This window comes from Artibeus jamaicensis, unplaced genomic scaffold (assembly GCF_021234435.1).
Source record: "Artibeus jamaicensis isolate MK-2021 breed Jamaican fruit bat unplaced genomic scaffold, CSHL_Jam_final contig_944, whole genome shotgun sequence".
In the NCBI taxonomy this organism is placed as follows: Eukaryota; Metazoa; Chordata; class Mammalia; order Chiroptera; family Phyllostomidae; genus Artibeus; species Artibeus jamaicensis.
In genome coordinates this window covers 4,044,578-4,063,674 of record NW_026522020.1, presented here as the reverse complement: position 1 = coordinate 4,063,674, position 19,097 = coordinate 4,044,578, and the positions used below count along the sequence as shown (strand labels likewise).

General features: G+C 60.5%; 1 protein-coding gene across 6 annotated transcripts in view; it reads left to right on the top strand.

Moving 5' to 3' along the window:
• The window catches only part of COL6A3 (collagen type VI alpha 3 chain), a 67,848-nt gene that overhangs the window by 37,565 nt on the left and 11,186 nt on the right, over positions 1-19,097 (top strand). For all 6 annotated transcript variants that reach the window (XM_053655229.1, XM_053655232.1, XM_037161389.2 and 3 more), the window contains 24 exons: positions 679-771; positions 1,305-1,358; positions 2,145-2,216; positions 2,930-2,956; positions 3,063-3,107; positions 3,224-3,277; positions 3,706-3,768; positions 4,351-4,416; positions 4,839-4,892; positions 7,011-7,046; positions 7,641-7,703; positions 8,425-8,487; positions 9,728-9,790; positions 10,643-10,705; positions 12,124-12,174; positions 12,339-12,374; positions 12,846-12,908; positions 13,680-13,742; positions 14,901-14,933; positions 15,016-15,052; positions 15,155-15,166; positions 15,255-15,748; positions 17,097-17,193; positions 17,858-18,556. In XM_053655229.1, coding sequence (XP_053511204.1) covers positions 679-771; positions 1,305-1,358; positions 2,145-2,216; positions 2,930-2,956; positions 3,063-3,107; positions 3,224-3,277; positions 3,706-3,768; positions 4,351-4,416; positions 4,839-4,892; positions 7,011-7,046; positions 7,641-7,703; positions 8,425-8,487; positions 9,728-9,790; positions 10,643-10,705; positions 12,124-12,174; positions 12,339-12,374; positions 12,846-12,908; positions 13,680-13,742; positions 14,901-14,933; positions 15,016-15,052; positions 15,155-15,166; positions 15,255-15,748; positions 17,097-17,193; positions 17,858-18,556 — 2,401 coding nt within the window. The remainder of the gene's footprint in view (positions 1-678; positions 772-1,304; positions 1,359-2,144; positions 2,217-2,929; positions 2,957-3,062; positions 3,108-3,223; positions 3,278-3,705; positions 3,769-4,350; positions 4,417-4,838; positions 4,893-7,010; positions 7,047-7,640; positions 7,704-8,424; positions 8,488-9,727; positions 9,791-10,642; positions 10,706-12,123; positions 12,175-12,338; positions 12,375-12,845; positions 12,909-13,679; positions 13,743-14,900; positions 14,934-15,015; positions 15,053-15,154; positions 15,167-15,254; positions 15,749-17,096; positions 17,194-17,857; positions 18,557-19,097) is intronic.

Sequence of the window (19,097 nt, the reverse complement as noted above, 5' to 3'; positions counted from 1 at the left end):
TCAGCAGTTCAGGCTCTCTCAGCGGGAGGGTCGGGAGGAAGGGGAAGCTCTGGGAAGCTCACTGCCAGAAAGCAGACCCCCCCACCATGAGTTTCGCAGGTGGAGGTGCGGTTTGGGTACGGCTTCCCCATGGGGGGGTGGGAAGGGTGTGTGAGGGCCCCGGAGGTGCACTGGTGACCCTGCTGGTGGTGCCGTGGCTGGGAGGCAGGGGCCGAGGGGTCTGCCCCCCACACACCAAGCCCCCTCCAGGCTGGTGCCCTGGTCCAGGGCCCTGACCTCGAGCCTTCGTTTTGAAACCACCTCTGTTGGTGGTTTCACCATTGGCCATTTGTTGGTTAGGTTTTGCTGTTTCTTTGGAGCTTCTGAGCACATGAAGGATGCTTCATGTTTGAGACTTGAGTGTCTGTGTTGGAGAGTTATAGAGATAAGGCCCAGCCCGAGGGGACCTTGTGAACAAGGTGTATTTTACTTTGCTCTTGGTCTCCCGTTAGTGACTGCCCCCTCCCCCCCAGCCCCCGACGGTGAGGATGAGAAGCCAGTCTCTGAGTGAACGCCACACCAGAGTGACTTCCTCCCTCACCCCGGGATCCGCGCAGATCGGGCCTTGCCCTTCAGGGCCCACTTGTGCTGTTCGGGGCAGGCTTACTGAGACTCGAACGTTTGGTTACAATCTGGCAGGACAACGTCGCGGAGAAAGCCTGCTGCGGGGTGCCCTGCAAGTGCTCCGGACAGAGGGGAGACCGCGGACCCATCGGCAGCATCGGGCCAAAGGTACCTCGGCTTTGCCCATTTCTTACACCTGAGGCTCGATTTCTGGAGTCGGTCATCACCTTGGCTGGAGGTGGAGAAGGGGGAGGAAGGGGCCCCCAGGTTGTAGGACGGAGGATCGGAGGATTGGACGCAGGTCCAAATGTCTGCTCCCTTCCTGCGACAGTCCCTGGGGCGAGGGGATCTCGCCGTTCCCTGACCCGCTGGCTCTCCGTGTTACAAAGAACGTTAGAACCAGCAGCCATCTCTGGCCGCTCACTGCCGATGGTCTGCAGGGACGCTTGGCATCTGCCTCGGAGTGACAGGAAAGAGACAGGATGTCGTAACAGAGCAGGAGCCTTAAAGGTCCTGATAGAAAGAACAATTGCACCGAAATAGCGAGCAGAAAATTGGGAAGTTCAAGGGGACAGCTAAAGCTGCTTTCAACTTGAGTGCTGCTCTGCCTCACGCAGGGAGTCAGGGAGACACTCCGGTACAGAGCAAGCCCCCCTCCAGAACCCTTGGGTTCACCCAGGAACCCCTGTGCTTTGTTTTAGGGCATTGCTGGAGAAGACGGCTACCGAGGTTATCCCGGGGACGAGGGCGGACCCGTAAGTCAAGTTGCTCGTTCCTGAAATTGTCATTCCCTCCTTGTTCTGTGCTGGGACGGAATGGTGGGCTTCCGCTTCTGGGGCCTCTCCCGCCGGGAAAGGTTGATGGGTAACTTCCTTGGCAACTTGGTGGATCGCCACGTGATGGGAAGCAGTGGGGCTTCCCTGCCTCTGAGTCTCGAGGAGGGGTCTCTGAGTCTCGAGGAGGGGTCTCTGAGTCTGGCTCTGCTCAGTCAGACCCCCAAGCAGAGGGGGGAGTCAGCGGGAGCGGGGTGTCTCGGCCCCAATCAGGCCGTGGTTGGGCCATGCCCTTTAGTGGAAGTCTCCCAGGAAAGGCTTGGGTGGACCATAGCTTTGGGGTTCACCGGAGGGTGGGCAGAGCCTTCCTAGGGACGGACATGGCCGGAGAGGCTTTGAGACACTGGAAGGCCCAGCCCTGGGATTCAGGGGCCCCTGGGGGAGTTGGTGGGGTCACAGGCTCTGGCCTCACTGGAGAGCTGGGGACGCAGGACCGCACAGAGCAGTGGTCAGGCCGAGCGTTCTCCACCGGGGCCTGCCCACCCGGGCCCCCGGCGGCACCCTCTGTGTCGCAGATCCTCCCCGTGCCCTGCCTCCAGGACACTGAGCCCTGGGCCTGGGGGGCAGGGATGCTGGGCCCGGTGGGCTCGGTCAGCTGCCTGGCAGTAACACCGGGTTCCTAAGGGGCGCCTCTCACGGAGCCATGGACCCCATGGGCACTGAGGGCCAGGAGCCCCACCTTGCAAAACGGCTTTGTCTCCCTGACAGGGTGAGCGGGGCCCTCCCGGCGTGAACGGCACCCAAGGCTTCCAGGGCTGCCCCGGCCAGAGAGGAATAAAGGTACCGTGTGGGGGCCGCCACGTGTGGCAGGGCGGTGGGCCGAGGGGGCATCGGCAGGTGCGGAAGTGGCGGTTCCTCCCCGTGTGTCCCAGGGGAGGATGGAGGGGGGCGCTCTGCTGGAAGGGCGGCCACAGCCTGGGGTCCAGGAGCACAGGCCGTGCTGGGAAAGAAGCCTGAGAGGCAGAAACCGTTTCCTGTGGTATCAGGGGGAGCCTCCGGGAGCCCATCCCCAGGACAGACAGGCGTGGGCCAGGCCAGGGGGGAGGCCAGTGCCCGTGGCTTCAGCCTAGGACCCCGAGAGGAGCCAGGGAGGTGGGGGCACAAGAGGGAGGCAGAGACCGCTGCGCCCGCTGGTCCTCTGCAGCAAATGCTTGGCTTTAAGGGCTGACCAGCTGTCTCCTCTGCTGGCTGAAGTATGAGAGCAGGTGCTGAAGGCAGGGCCACTGCCCTGCCTGTCACGGAGGGACCTTGGAGCCCTGATCCTGGCTTTCGGGCCCTCCCCCCGGAAGCCAAAACCACCCAAGGGCTCAGGCCCAGAAGCATTAGCTTTGTCACCTCCCTGTGATGGTGAGCCAGCAATCCAAACAAGTGCATCTCTAATAGTGAATTCTCAGCCGCCACGGCTTTCAGTGGGGTGTGGGGCAGCCCTGTGCCGCAGCTGAGGGTCTGGCTGCCAGGATGGACATAATGCTCCCCTTTCCCTTCTTTTCCAGGGGTCTCGTGGGTTCCCAGGAGAGAAGGTACTGGGCTTGCTTTTTTTCTCACATTGAAACTTGCGCAGAATTTCTCACTGCTCCTTTGCCTGAAGGACTCCGACACTCACCCCGGTGTCTTGTCCCCTCATAGGGCGAATTAGGGGAAATCGGACTAGACGGTCTGGACGGCGAAGATGTAAGTAAACTGGTGCACTGAGTCCTGGCCACCGCTGTCCCGAAGATTCCGGGACCAGTACTCACTCATCAGCAGCGACTGTGCCAGGAATGACATTTTGTCCTTGTCTTTGGCAGGGAGACAAAGGGTTGCCTGGTCTTTCTGGAGAGGCCGGGAGTCCCGGGAGAAGGGTAGGTGCACGTCCAAGTTCGCTGTGATGGCAAACCTGTCCCCGGTTCCTCTCACTCATGAGTGTTAATGCCGCTTCCTCCAAGCAGCCTTCCCTGACCTCCTCTGGGGGTGCCGCCTGGGTGTCCCCAACGTCTGCGGCAGCTGTGATAGGTGACACTATAGGGTCTTCTTGGATGCTGTGTCCCATAGTGCAGGGACTGAGTTTGTTTTGTTGCAAATAAATTGCGGGGTCTGCACACAGTGGCCCCGGGTAAATATCTGTGGACAGAGCAGAAGTAACTTTATCTTCTCGGTGAGTGAGTAAATGCTCCCCCCCACCCCCGATGTATTTAACGTTCACGAATGGAAGAATGCGATTTTAAGGGTGAGATTAAAAAAATTACAATTCTCTTTAATGTTTAGTCTCCACTTGCATTTTTTTGTTCAGGGTGACAAAGGACCTAGAGGAGATAAGGGGGGAAGAGGCGACGTCGGCATTCGAGGTGACCCGGTAAGGAGACTTCCTCGTGGACGACCTGAGAGCCGAGTCTGTGCGGGGGGAGGGTCGAAAGGGGGAGTTTTACTTTCTATGTGGCTTTGAAGCATGTTGACGAAGTACTTGGTTCATCTGTTTGCGTCGGTTTTGGGGTGGCCGGCCAAGTGTTTGCTGTAGGGATACATGTTTGCAAGCCCCGCCCTATGGGGGCCTGAGACGTTTCTGTAAAGTGTGGTCTCTGGGCACTTTAACCCAGCCGGACGGGGCGGTCAGGAAAAGTGTCCGTGGGGACGTGGACCTGAGGCTCTGTGGCCAGTCCCTCCAGACACACCCCGCGCAGATGACATCCATCCCCTTCACTGCATCTGACCGTGGGGGGCTCAAAAGTCCTTAGCCCCATGGAGGACAGTGCCCGGGCCCCCTCTTGCCTCGTCCTGGCCCAGAGGGCAGGAGGCTGGCCGGGTGACGGTCATTTTCTCGCAGGCTTTGTAGAGCCAGAGGCAAGACACGCTGCAGACGCTCTCCTCTCCCTGAAGCAAACTTCAGTGCTCTCCCCCCTGCCTGCGGGCTCATTTCCCCGACCTGTGTCATTTTCAGGGTGACTCGGGACGAGACAGCCAGCAGCAAGGACTCAAAGGGGAAACCGGGGACATCGGGCCCATGGTAATGGTGCTCCTCGTTCCTGGGCTCCCTGTGTGGGGAGGGCCAGGGAGACAAAACTCGCACCGGCTCGTCCCCAGCCCCGAGGCCGAGGAGGTGACCTCCAAGGCTGTGGACCACAAAGGGTCCCCTGAATCTGAGGACTTATCCCCATTGCAGGAAGTCTCTGCCGGGGAATGGAAACAGCCCTTCCAAGAGGGGCTTCTCCTTGGTGCAATGGGAGCCCCTTAGACATGTTTGGACAGTGCTTCAGAAGCCGAGGCTGGCGTGGGTGGGACTGTGCCCCAGTGGGACCCACCCAGTGGTGCCCGGCTGCCCTGGGTGTCAATCCTACACCCCGAGGTGTTTTGGGCGATGTCACCAGGGTAGGTAGATGTTCTTCTCTGCAGTGGAGAATCTCATGCTGATTTTCTCTCCTGCACCAGGGTCTCCCTGGGAGAGATGGGGTGCCTGGCGGTCCTGGGGAGCCCGGGAAGGACGTGAGTATCTCTGGGGGCTGAGGGGGCTTTGTACCACATTAGTGCCATGGAAATCCAAACACTGCGTGGGACAGAGCTACTCAGCAGTGTCCTGTGTGGGAACTTAGGGGAACTTCTGAGATTGTTGTTGCCCAGATCTCTCTCGATTCTTAGGTCTCCGGTTCTCTTGTTTGCTCTGTGCTCTGTCCTGGGCCTATTTCCTTCCCCTCCCACAAACATGCTGAACCGACGCTCTTCAAAGTCCTGTCTTTACTGCTTCTGAAAATTTGGCCCGGCTTCCCACGAAATATGTAACAAATCCAAGGGAAACGTGACCCCGGGGGGTAGTGAGGCAACCGGGCAGGAAGGCGGATGGGGTCCCAGGTCGTTGCTGGGCTTCTAACTGTGTTGTGTTGTGTGTGTGTGTGCGCTGCCGGGACGCAGGCAATGAAAGTAGAGTCCGTTTTTCTAGGGAACGGCATCTCGCAGGGGCTTCTTCAGACAGTTCAGGAATGTCAGCTGCAGAACAGCTGGCTGCACGCGTGTGTGACCTTTGTGTCCCGTTGAGGAGTTGGCCCCCAGAGCCGAGGGCTTACGGCGGTCCTCTGCGGCCTTCCAGGGCCCGGGGCGCTCGGAGCGTGGCCCGGAGCAGGTGGTCCGTGCCCAGGAAGGAGGGGTCTGGGATTGGCACTCCTCAGGGGCCATTCAGGATGCTGTGGGTGCCCAGGACAGGTCTCTGCTCGGAAACTGGCTGGGGCCGTGCAGCCATTTTCCCCCGTGATCACGACATTTTAAGGGGCGAGCCGCTGGACGGTGGGGAGGCAGGCTGCCGACGTGAGGGCTTTTAGGAGGAAGGACTCTCCTTTGTAGTCAGACGACATGCTGTGGGCATCATTTTTACTATCTGAACATGCCCTCAACAGCTCTGAGCATTATTTTTGATCAGAGCTGCCGTGCTGCCGCAGGAAAAAGCGCCGCGGAGGCACCCGGTTACAGTGGCCGCATCACTCAGTCTGGGCCGGGCCGGACTTGTTTTCATGGGAGGCGGTCGCGCATCGTTCGTTTGGATGCACTGCACGCGTGGGTTTGAATTCGATGCAGCCGGGGGCTCCTGTGGCCTCCGTGGCTTCCTTTGCTACAGGCCCCTGTGGCACTGCACCCCCTTTCCTGGGCCCTCGCTGTGCCTGCTCCCCCTTCCGCTGCGCTCCCCCACCCCCACTTCACCCCTGCAGGGCCCCCACAGGCTGCCTCTGGCCCAGGCACTGAATTGACCAGCGCTGGTGGCCTCTGGCCATACTGAGGCTGTCCCCTTTGGGACAGCTCCACCTGGGAGGGGCCAGACAGAGCGTCACTCTGTGGAGGAATGACCTGGCCCACCTCTGCCCACTAGTCCATGTGTCATCCACGGAAGGAGGCAGCGGTCTTACCTTAAAAGAGCTGCCAGTCAGTGAAACAGCAAAACGGTCGCCCCAGGAGGCCCCTGGGCTGGCCTGTTGGGAGTAAGATGGTGGTCCTTGGGTTGATGCAGCGGTGGGCCGGCCCAGTCACCACTGGCTGTGACCGTCCCCAGGATGCCAGCCCCCAGCCTTGCGGAGATGCACCTGGGACATTCCTTTGACCTTGCCTTTCCCCCTCCCACTGCAGAGGAGGTGGTCCAGTATGGGAGCTCGGAGTGACTTATTGGCCAGCCCCGTGGACAGGGAGGGGGGGTCACCTCTGGAGTGTGGTGGGAGGCGTTGTCCAGATGTGAGCGCAGACCAGGCGCCCTGGATGCTCCCTGGACTGAGGATGTGTTGCCTTTGGCAGCCGGACTCGGAGAGCCCGGGGCCCCTTCCGTTCGGAGGAGCGCGTCTCGTGGCTGCTCCCACCACCCGGGGACGGGAAACGCAGGCGCGGACACCCCCTCCACGCTCCTCCCCAGGAAGGCCGCCTGGGCGGCCAGGAGTCGTTGTTTGGCTTGGCAGGTCGCAGCGCCCTCGCAGCTTCCATCTGGGTGACCGGCGGGGCGCGTGGAGGCAGGAAGGAGGGTGTCTTTTGTGCATGTCCTGGAGGCTGACGGGGCCTGGCACACGGCGGGTGACGGATGAATGTGAGCGTCAGGTCACACGGAGTCCCCTCACTGTGCAACTTCTTCCGCAGGGCGGCTATGGCCGGAGGGGCCCAGTAGGAACTAAGGTAAGCCTCCGAGTGGGCGCCTCTCGCCTGTCATTGCAGCGTGACTCCTGGTGGGCGCTCAGGGCCTGTCCTGTGCCCACCGCCCGCAGGCAGAGACCTCCTCTCTCCTTTGCCCTCCAGGCTGGTAGCTCAGTCAGCAGCTTCCACCTTTCCCATCTCCTTCACCTTAGCCCCTTCTAACAGACTTGTGGCAACGATTAACCGTGGGGACAGGGCAGGGGGGGTGAAGGGAAAAAGATGGAGGTGGCAGTTCCAGGCACCCCTTGCCCACAATGTGCCTGCTTCCCTGGTCATTAGCGAGTCACAGTGTCTCGGGCTTCTCGCCCGTGAAGTGTGGGTCCCCAGATGTCCCATTTCCCAAAGCCGCAGTGAGGAGAGGGGAGGCCAGTGTGGGAGAGGATTGTAACAGTGCACAGTGACAGCTGGCGTCAGGTGTGAGGTGTGTCACCTGGGGCTGCCGGGTCAGCGGCCTCCAACCCCCTCGTAGGGCTGGGTTGCTGCCCGGTCCCCCTGTCCGGCGTGACCGTGGAGCAGAGAGCCGACGCTGGCGTGAACCACCCTGACCCCTCCCTGCCTCTCCCCCCTTCTTCCTAGGGCAACAGAGGCGATCCCGGCCAGGCGGGCTCCCCGGGGGATCAGGGGACCAGAGGTGCACAGGTCAGTGCCCAGCGAGCTTCCTGCTGCCTCCCAGAGGCTGTTGTATGTTTTAAACGAAGGTGACCACCCACTTCACAAAATGGAGTGCAGGACGCTTCATTTCCGGTGAACGACGCGGGGGCGTTTTGTACCTTCCCAGTGTCTACGGCCGTCCCCTCAGTCTAGTTTCAAAACGTTCTCGCGATCCTCAGGGGAGACCCTATGCCTGTGATGTCCCCACCCCCAGCTCCTGGGAACACTCTCTCCTTCCTCCGCTTATGGATTTGCCTCGTTCTGGACATTTCGCAGAAACGGGGTCATTCAGTAGGTGGTCTTCTGGTTCCGGCCCCCTCCCTTCATGTCATGTTTCTGAGGTGCACCACGTTGTAGAATGAGGCCGGGCACCTCTCCTTTTCATGGCTGAGTAATATTCCACTGCAGGGTGGGCCCTAGCTCCCGACCTGCTCATTGGCGGGTCGACACTTGGGAGGTTCCTGCCTTTTGGAGGTTGTGACCATCGCTGCTGGGGACATTGCAGACACATGGGCGTCTTTTAAAAGTGACTTCCTCTCCATGATCTGGGCGGGGCTGCCGTCCCCCTGGCGGACACAGGCGTGTGGTCCCGGGGGCCCCTTTGGCAGCTTGCGGGAGGCCCTGGGCTCGGCGAAGGCGCAGGTGTCATTGTGGGCTTCCTCCTGGAGCGCGGCCTCAACACCGCACTGACCCGAACCTCTCCCCTCAGGGTGTAGCCGGCCCCACGGGTCCCCCGGGCCAGATCGGCGAGCAAGGCATTCCCGGATCCCGGGTGAGTTCCCTCTTCCCACCCCTCTGCGTGGCTATGCTGGCAGCACAGGCCCGAGTGGGCTGAGTGAGACCTGCGGTGGGTGTCGCCGAGGACCCACCTTCCCTTAGCCCGACTCTTCGGTGACACTGACACTGGGTCGGACTCAGTCCCCACGGCCACTTGTGTGAGGACACGAGAGCCCTTCTCGGGGCTCCAGCGGCCTCTAGGGCAGGGCCGTTCCTTCCCAGCACCTGCCCCTGGGCTCTGCTCAGGCCGGACGGACAGGCCTCATCTCTGAGGCCTCCGCGTGGGGCGGAGTGAACCACAGGTCTTCTGAAAGTCTCAGGTGGTGACGGATTGTTTCACAATCACCCCCTGGGGGTCGGCTCTGAGGCTCCATAGTTTGTGTAAGGAGATTCCTGTCCTCACGGTCACACGGAAGATGGCCCTTAAAACTGCTGTGACTGCAGAATTCCACAGCTCTCAGTTGTGAGTGACGGGGGGGGCAGACCTGTGTCCCGCACCCCTGCTGGCCCTTGTGTGCGATGGGACCATGTGTGGCCCATCCTACACTTGTTTCAGAAAGTGACAAGGACTAGCACCTGGCAGGAGACTGGCCCGCTGCCACCTAACGGCAGAAACAGGCTTCATGGTGGCAGCGGGGACCCGCTGAGAGCCTTGGTTCATTTGGAAAGTCCTCCCCCAGCTGGAAATCTGGTCAAGACCTGTTCTGAAAGCTTTTGTCTTCCCCCAATATTTCATTCAGCTCCAAGAATTTAAGGTGGAGCAGGGGGGAGGCAGAGCCGCCACCTGGCCTCTCCCCTGTTTCGGGGCTCGTTCCTGGGCCTCACAGGTGGAACCGTGTGTGGGAACCCGGGTTCCCTCGCTCACCTAGTGGGGCACAGCACACCGGTCCCCACACCTGCATGGCCAGGTCTCACTGTGCAGGTGTGGACAAGACCCACCTGAAATCTGGGTGTTGTCCTCTGGTTAGGGGCTCAGGGTAGGGAGGGACGCTGGGAACTGCATTGTGCAGCGTCTGTATGCGGTGTCTAAGTGCGGTGTCTAAGTGCAGCGGCCTGAGCGTCACGCCAGGGCTTGGGGTCGTACAGGCCACACGTTTGCCTTGGGGGTGCCACACAGGACTCCGAGCCCTTCCGCCCCGCTACCACCTCGGGGACGTGGAGGGGAAGCGGGGGACAGACACAGAGGCCCAGAGGGTGGACACGCCATCACTGACGCTGCTTTCCTCTCGTCCCAGGGGAGCGGAGGCCCGCCCGGTGCTCCCGGAGAACGAGGCAGAAACGGTCCCCTGGGAAAAAAGGTTGGTTTTGACGGAGCAGGAGCCTGCCCGGTCCCTGAGGCCAGGCCGTGGCCGCCCCCGGGTGGCCTCTCCCGCATTCACTGGCCTGCCCACGTGCTTCGCTGGCACATCCCTCCGCCTCCCCTCTGGCCGGCGGGATCCCCGTCCCCGTCTGGGGGAATACACGGCTGGTGCTCAGAGGCCTGCTTTCTCGAGGCCAGGCCCTGGTGGCAGCCGTGGCTCGTCTGATCTGCTCACGCCGTGGCACGTGACCACGGTTCCATGTCCTCACGTCTGTTCGAGCAGAGCGGGGGCTCCTAGTGTGACATCAGCATCACACTGAACACGCTGCGTTTGAACACCGGCCGTGCACACGGCTGCCTTGCTGGCCACACTTAGCTAACCGCCCCCCGACCCCGACTGTTTGGACGCCAGCAACTTGTCATACAAAGGTCCCCTGACGGCCTGCTGTCGATAAACCCTGAGAAGACCCGCAGTTCACCCAGCCTGTCTGAAAGGCCAGTGCTTTCTCAGTGAGAGGGATGTGTTCCCGGGAATCCAGAATTTTCTCTGGGGGTGGGCTTTCCTGCTGAATTCAGTGCCCCCCCGACTCTCTCAGCTTCTTTCCTGCCCCCCCTCCCCCCTCAGCGCGCTCACATGCCACGTTCATGAAAAGAACACACGCCAGCTCCCCCACCCCCACCCCCGGCTTCTCTGCCAGGGCTCCATGCAGGAACTTGGTTTGAAGAAATCTTTTTTATCAAAATCCAAACGGTGACGTTGGCGGTGGCGTCACTGAGAACGATAGGGCTTGGAGTCACGTGTCAACCGGCCTCGAGCCTCAGGTGTCTCCGCCTTGTTTCCTGTGTGCAGGGCGAGCCCGGAGAGCCAGGGCCGAAGGGAGGACTCGGGAGCCCGGGGCCCCGCGGGGAGACGGTAAGGCCAGCACGCGTCTCCGCCTCTCCGCTGAAATGTTCGGGAGGGGGGAGCGGGGTGGGGCCTGGCGCCGGGCCAGCTTTCTCATCGCAGTTGAGGTTTGCCGAGGACTTACCATCTCTTTGCCTGTCGTTGGGGACGTGATTGAAAATAGGGAAACCTGCCACCTGTGACCCGCAAATAAATGTCACGATAAGTCCCGAGTCATGGCGGGGGCGGGTAGTGGGTAAAGGCTTCTGTGGGTAAAGGCTTCTGTGTTTCGGGGGCGTGGGAGCGTGCTGGCCCATGAAGCCGGAACCGGGTTGTGTTCCGATCTACGAGGTCGGGGTGGACGTGATGGTGCCGAGCTTTTCGGCAGAGAGACGGGGTCGGGTTTGACGAGCTCTCAGTCCAGGTAGAAACCATGTCCTGGGGAGACGTCCCAGGAATAGAAACGATGACCTTGATAACCTGCGTTTTAAAAACTCTGTTGTTTAAAGTAATCTAACTGCTCACTAACAATAACCTTGTAGGATCTATTCCTACATAAGGGAAAGAAATCTACGAAACATTGGGGATTTTTAAAAAATAAATCAGGATACCTAAAAACTATAGAAATTGACCAGCTTGATCGGACTTATGACCCCGGAACTTTAAAATATTTTTCTTGTGTGTGTAACTTCTCTACAGTTAAAACTGAAGTTTAAAAACACCCATTTCTGTTACTCTCAGTTTACTCTCCAGAAGCAGAGGGAAAAAGCACCAAAGCGTACGATTCTGTTTCCATAACACGGGGGCAATGGCTCTTTTGCTGTTGACGTCCACTTAAATTTGTAAATGAAAAAGTAGCGGGTTGTATGTTCTGGAAATATTAATGTATATTTCACATAAACTCTTCTACTTCTTTTGAAGTAACCGTGTCCCATTCTGAAAGCCCCCATGAGGAAGGGACAGGACAGATCTGAGCGTCCCGGGGGGTTGTGTTTGGAAAGAGGGCAGCCTGGGCTGGGAGGTAGGGACAGGACGAGGGGAGGGGCGTCTGAGCTCAGATCACTCAGGGCAGCGTGAGACTGAGTCTGTGTTTCTGCTCTGAAGTGGAATCGAAGACTCACAGGTGCACAGGCAAGCCGACCTTCACGGGTCCTCTGACCCCTTAGATTCCCAGGGTCAGTGAGTCCCTGATCCCAGCACCATCTGTACCGACAGCTGGGGCAGGTCTTCAGATTCGCGGTTGCCAGCACCTTGGCCGAAGGGCCTTTCCGGGCCACCCTCTGACGGACTTGTTGGGGGTGGGGGAGGGACGGGACTCTCCCCGGAGCTGTACCTGGATCTGGGGACGTTTCAGGGACTCCAGGACCCTCTGCCCAGGGCTTTAGGCAGAGGTGGGCGTGGCGTGCCCAGCACGGCGGCCTGCAGTGACACTGTTTTTCCACAACCAGGGGGAGGATGGCCGAGATGGGATCGGCGGTGAAGGGCGCAAAGGCAAAAAAGTATGTACTTCTAACAGGTGGTATTTTTACACAATCGTTCGCGGCGTTTTATTGTTATCATATAACTTTTCTGTAGATAGATATGTTTTTTTCTGCTCAAGAATAGTTTATTTCAGATGAATTTAAATTGAGAGCAAACGTGAGTCATTTATTTTGCCTTGCAGGGAGAAAGAGGGTTTCCCGGATACCCAGGCCCGAAGGTAAGGCGTTCCCCTGGTGGGAAGCCCCCCCCCCCCCGCTCTCTGAGGATGCATCTGTGTGTCCACGGGCCACAGATAGAACGTCCTGGCCTTCCTCCTGGGTCAGACACTTGCAAACCAAGTGGCCTTGGTAGGTCCCCAGCCCTCACTCTCCCTGGAACACTCCCCCATCTCTCCAATGGAGATGACAGCGTGCACTTGTCACGGGGCTTGTGGGGACTAAGCGCAGTGGCCCTGAGACAGAGCCCTTTGCCGGCCTTGCAACGCCGCAGCTGCGTAAGGCCGTCCTCCCCGGCTCAGTGAGCTGGGGCTGCCCCTGCCAGAGACGCCCACGCGGTAGCCACCCAGTGGGAAGGCAGATCGGAGTGAGCCGCTTGGCTGCCCCGGGAAGTGTGGTTCAGGAGCCCCAGGGACCCTCGGCTGGACGTCCTGTTCCAGACCTTCATGTGCCATTTGCCGGGTCTCCTCCAGGGTTTCCCCGGCGAACCAGGAACAGGGGGACCACCGGGACCCAAAGGCATCCGGGGCCGAAGGGTAAGCGAGCCAGTGCCGGGGCTGCGGTGGGAATGAGGACCTGTGGGACGGGGGTGGTCGACCTGGACGCCTCCCCTGCTCAGATTGGGCTTCTCCCACTGACGGCGAAGCCACAGGAGTTTCACGGGCCGTGTGCCTGCTTATGAGGGTCCCGGGCTGGAAGGCCTGCCAGGCCGAAACCACCTGCTCCAGCCCCGCCCGTCCCACCCGCCAGGACTCCTCTTCCTGTCGCTGCTCAGGGTCTTGCACCCTCTTCGGGGGATGTTCACACATCGTTTTAAGATGGTGCTGAGTCTTGAATTAGCAAGTGGTGGTTTGGATGAGCCTAACGGTCTGTAATGGTTATTTTGAGCTTAAACTGTGGTTCAGCTCACGGTGATTGTCCTGTTGCTTTGCTCAATGAAGACAGATTAGATCAGTGCGGGGTTTGAGAGCTTTGGGCGGGTCGTCTATGCCAAACCTCGGTCTCACCGGTGGTCGGTTACTGATTTCCTGGGCCCTCATGGACGGCCTCCGCAGTGGGTCTCAGGCGAGCACCTGTCCCCCCGTGACCTGCCAGAGAGCGCGCTGCGGGGAGACACCCATCAGTTCTGTGAAAGTCTCGTGTCCATGCGTTTGAGCTTGGAGATGCCAGGATCCCTGAAAGGGAGGGCTTTTTGGCGGGAATGGGGGCTGTCACATCGGCTCACCGTCACCGCCCTTCCCACCCATGGCGGTTCTGATTCCCCTTCTTCTGCCACAGTCGAGTGATGCTGGTTCTGCCCCTTGCAGGGAAATTCGGGACCTCCAGGGGCGATTGGACAGAAGGGAGACCCCGGTTACCCAGGACCGTCTGTGAGTACCCACCCCCTCCGGTCGAGCCGCCCGCAGGCTGGGTGCTGCACAGGTCCCTGAAAACTTTCCACTGTCCCCTGCCCAGAACCACGGTGGCGGCATTCTTGCTGTTACCGTTGTTTGTTTGTTCGTTTAACCACCTTCCTCCCGATGCCACCGCAGAGGAGAGGGCTTTACTGCGTGCGGCGTCCCGCGTCTGGGGCAGGTTGCAACTCGCCTCTGAACTTCCCGGTGCCGTTCTTCGTTTGAGGCTTGGTCGGAGAGCAAACTAAAGAGAACACATTGAACCGCCTCTCAGTGGCACCTTGTGAGAAGGCTCCAATCATGTCAGACCCTGGTTTGGGGAAATGCTTCCTTTGGTCTGTAAACCACCCCTCCCCCCCGCCCCAAACAAGCTCCGGATTCAAGGTCAGCACCTACTTGTTACCCGCTGGCTCCTGGGAGCCAGGAGGGTGCCCCTCTGTGGCCCCTGCCATGACTCACCTCTGTTTCCTGGCTGGAATTTCTCCCTGTGCTGTCTCCCTACCTTGAAACCAATGAGGTTCACGGCAGGATGAGAACTTACTGACAGGAAGTCACACCTAAAAAGGGGTGACGAGACTAGAGGGGGTGGGTCTGTCTGGTGTCCAAACACCGAGGTGTTCGATGGGAGATCCATTTGCCGGTGCCTGGTGGGGTGGGCGGGCGGGAGCAGCCGTACGGAAAGACCCCTGTTGGAGTCCACACCTCCTGGGTGAGCTGCCGAGGGCGGATGAGGTTCCCCCCCCCAGCAGAGTCCTCGGGGATCCTTCTGCCCTGGGGTGATGGGCAGTTAGATGCCTTCACACTGCCCTCCTGGGAACGGGGGGTTTGAACTAGCGGACGTGAGGAGAGAGTCGTGTGGGGTGCGGGCTCAGGTGTGAGGTCTCTGTGGGCTGGTTAGTGAGGAGCACCCCGGGTTTCGGGGCTGGAGCTGCTCCCCTTGGAGTCCTGTTTTGTCCCAAAAGTCGCTTTCCTCTGCTTTTTGAGCAAAGTCAAATTTATAAGAAGAGTCTGAACCTGAACCTGACCCAGGCTGGCCGAGGTCCACCCCGGCTTCCTCCGTCTCCTCTTTGCGGGCCGAGGCCTGTCCCTGGCACCAGCATCGTGCTTCTCAGCCTCTCCTTCCTTGTTTTTCAGGGTCCCAGAGGCGACAGAGGCGACTCGATCGAAGTAAGTTGGGCGCGCGCAGCACGAATCGCCGTCCGCGGGCCTGTGTCCGCCGCCCTCAAACCTTCTTCCTTTCCTTTCACAGAAATGCGCCCTGGTCCAGAGCATCAAGGACAAATGCCGTGAGTGCACGACTCTCCCTGTCTGCGACCCCCTTTGCATTTACTCGGGGTGGGGTGGCCCGTGGTGGCCGCGACTGACCCTCTTGTCTGTTTCCTTTCTAGCCTGCTGCTACGGTGAGTCGGCTCAGCCGAGTGGCTCCCCCCGAGGACAGAAGACCCCCTTTCCGTGAGTAAAGTCTGTCTCTGAACCCCCACTTCCCAGGGCCCCTGGAGTGCCCCGTCTTCCCGACCGAGCTGGCCTTCGCTCTGGACACCTCGGAGGGGGTCACCCAGGACGCGTTCAGCCGGATGCGGGACGTGCTGCTGCGGACGGTCGGCGACCTGACCATCGCGGAGAGCAACTGCCCGCGGGGGGCGCGCGTGGCCGTGGTCACCTACAACAACGAGGTGACCACGGAGATCCGCTTCGCGGACTCCAGGAAGAAGGCCGTCCTCCTGGACCGGATCAAGAACCTCCAGGTGGCCCTGACCTCCAAGCAGCAGAGCCTGGAGGCCGCCATGCTGTTCGTGGCCAGAAACACGTTTAAGCGCGTGAGGAACGGGTTCCTGATGAGGAAGGTGGCCGTCTTCTTCAGCAACAAGCCCACGAGGGCGTCCCCGCAGCTCAGCGAGGCAGTGCTGAAGCTGTGGGACGCGGGCATCACGCCGCTGGTCCTCACCAGCCAGGAGGACCGTCAGCTGGCCAGCGCCCTGCAGGTCTGTGCCCGGGGCTCTGGGGAGGTTCTTGGGCACCGCCGCACCCCCAGGGTGTCTCTGGGCCCCTGGTTCTAGAAGGCTCTGGAGGGGTCTGGTCTGGCCGAGAACTTCTCCCCTGGGGTTTTCCAGGGCAGCCTCTGGCTCTGGCCCCAGATCCAAGGTCCCGGGTCCCGGGCTGGAGGAGGGTCTCCCCTGGTGAACGGGGGGTCTGCTGCCTCCTAGCGAGGTCCCCAGACACCTGCGACTCCGGGCCCCCAGTGTGCACCTGCCCTGCTCACACCTGTCCTCGGCCAGGCTGGCACCAGGGTCAGCCTGGGACGCAGACAAGAGCTCCCTTCTTGTCCCCGAACTGCCTTTAGCCTTTCATTGTTGTACTCAATCGACCCCTATTCACGCGGCGAGGACTCTGGGCTCTCTGCTGGAGGGGAGTGGGTGGCTGCAGGGAGGGGGGGCTGGGACAGAGGCGGGGCCTGGGCTCGCTGTCCCTCCCTGGCCACCTGCCACCCGGCTGTGCGTGTCACTCACTGCCCTCTCCGTGTCTCAGATTTCTCACCTGTGAAAGGCGGGGTAGGGACAGGCTCCACGCTTCTCCTTCCAAACTGGACACTCTGTGTCCAGGCTCATAGAGTCTCCCCTGCCTGACCGCCGGCAGGCAGAGCGCAGAGCCCTGGGCTTGGGGGTCCCTTGTGGGTCCCTGGCCGTGTGTGTGGTCAGGGGCGCAGTGTGTGGGCTGAGTGACCCAGACCCGCCTGTGTGTCTTACCGGCGATAGTTTCAGCAAGTTTGGAACATTAATTATTCATTAATTGAATTTAATTACTCACTAAATGAATAATTTGCCAGGGTGTGCTATGATGGGGGTGTTGAATCTTCTGGAGGTGATTCAGTGGCTGTTTTTGTCATTGCGTCCCTTTGTAGACCCGGGAGGGAGAGAAAGGGACACACTGACATTCGCCATCGACATTTAGTGCTGAAAATAATGACATTATTTAAGCCTGCTCTCTGATAGAGGCTGCAGAAGGCACTTGGCGTGTGTTACCCAACTTAATCCTTCACACAACTCTGTGCAGAATTCGCCGTTAGCCCATTTCACAGCTGAGGAAGCTGAGCCCGGGAGAGGTGGAGTAGCTGTGGTTGGGGTCCAGCAGGAAGGACGGGGCTGGGATTCGAACTCGAGCTCACCTCCGTAGAAGAAAGCCCGCGCTTTCCTGCTCAGCTCAGCGCCGCCTCTCTCTTTGGGGGCCTGGGCTCTGAAAAACGAGGGGCTGCTGCTCCACTGGGCAGTCTGTGTCCTCGGCTGGAGTTTGTGAGTGGCTGCTGGTCACGATCGTGTCCTTTTGTTGGAACAGGTCAACGACACCAAGGTGGGGCACGTGCTCGTCCTGCCCGCCAGGGGAGACCTCACGAGCTTCCTCAGGAACGTCCTGACCTGCCACATCTGCCTGGGTAAGGCCCGCCCGCACCCCCGCCTCTGCGCAGCGGCAGCCGGAACCTCCCGTCCACAGGTGGACCTGTGCTCGGGCAGGCGCCATCTGCGTGTGGGGCTCACGTGAAACGATGCTCGGTGCCTGGGTGTGGAGGCCGCACAGTAGTTCACACGCTCAACGTAGAGCCTCCAAACAGAATTTCTCTTGGGCGGGGAATGAGTGGTTTACAGGGAATAGAGGGGAAGTAGACTCTGCTTATGTTTTGACTTTGGAGCCCAGATGTTAATGATCTGGCTTTGGGACTTTCTAGAAAACCGTTCTTCAAAGGACGGCAGAGAAGTAAGGCCCCCTCCCCTCCCCCCCCCTCCCCTCCCCTCCCTCCCTCCCCTCTCCCCCCCCCCCCCCCTCCCTCCCTCCCCTCCCTTCCCTCCCCTCCCCTCCCCTCCCCTCCCCTCCCCTCCTTCCCCTTCCTCCTATCTGACACCAGTGCCCCAGCATATGGACACACTTGGGCTCACTGACTTGTCTATATAGTCAGCTTTCTGTGATGAAACTGAAGCTTGGCCGCCGTAAACAGGGTTCCGAGCTCCCTGGCAGCCTGGGCGGCCCAGGCTCCCGCAGATCAGGGCGTGTGTCTCGCTGTGTGGGCCGCAGTGTGGACCAGCTGCCGTTCCTCCCCCTAGACATCTGCAACATTGACCCGTCCTGCAACCTGGGCAGCTGGAGGCCCGTCTTCAGGGACAGGCGCGCGGCGGGCGGCGACGTGGACATGGACCTGGCCTTCCTTGTGGACAGCTCCGAGTCCACCTCCCTGCTGCAGTTCGACGAGATGAAGAAGTACATTGGGCACTTGGTGCGACAGCTGGACCTGAGCCCAGACCCCAGGGCCTCGCAGCACTTTGCCAGGGTGGCCGTGGTGCAGCACGCGGCCCACGAGTCCGCGGGCAATGCCAGCGCGGCGCCTGTGAAGGTGGAGGTCTCCCTGACTGACTACGGCTCCAAGGACAAGCTGCTGGATGCCCTGGGCTCCCGGATGGCGCAGCTGCAGGGGACCCGGGCCCTGGGCCGCGCCATCGACTATACCGTAGAGCATGTCTTCGAGCGCGCGCCCAACCCCCGGGACCTGAAAGTCCTGGTGCTCATGCTGACGGGCGAGGTGCAGGGGCAGCAGCTGCGGGAGGTCCAGACGGCCATCCTGCGGGCCAAGTGCAAGGGCTACTTCTTCGTGATCCTGGGCATCGGCAGGAAGCTCAATGTCAAGGAGGTGTACAGCTTCGCCAGCGAGCCGAACGACGTCTTCTTCAAACTGGTGGATAAGCCCACCGAGCTCAACGAGGAGCCCCTGCTCCGCTTTGGGAGGCTGCTGCCGTCCTTCGTCAGCGGTGAGTCCTGTGTCAGGCCTTGGGGCTCCCCGGCCCGGCTTCCTGCCGGCCCGCACCCTCGGGCTCTTGGGAGTGGGGGTGCACACATGGGAAAGGTGACCAGTGTGCAGACGCTAACTTGTTCACGCATTGAACAGGTGGGTGGTGACACCCACCAGGCCCCAGCACGCTTTCAGCTCCGGGGGTGGCAGTGGAGGCAGACGGGGACCCTGTCCTGTTCACTTTTGTATTCAACCAAGTTCGTCCTCAGCGTGTAGACAGGGACCCTGAGAATGGACAGTCTAGGTGGGCAGACGGGTCAGGCATGATGGAATGTGATGGCAGGTCACAGAGAAGTGTGTTCTGATGGGGCACGGTGGAAGCTTCTAGAAGGAGTGGCATGGATCTGGGCTGAGCCGCCAGCCCCACACCTGGAAACCTCCGGTCTGTGCTGGCGCGGCTCCCCAGCCTGCTCTCCACTTCTGCTGTGGCAGCGAAGCCACGTTCATTTTCCACACCCACCTGCGGTCCCCCCGCCTACCCTGGGTGCTTCCCGTTCCCG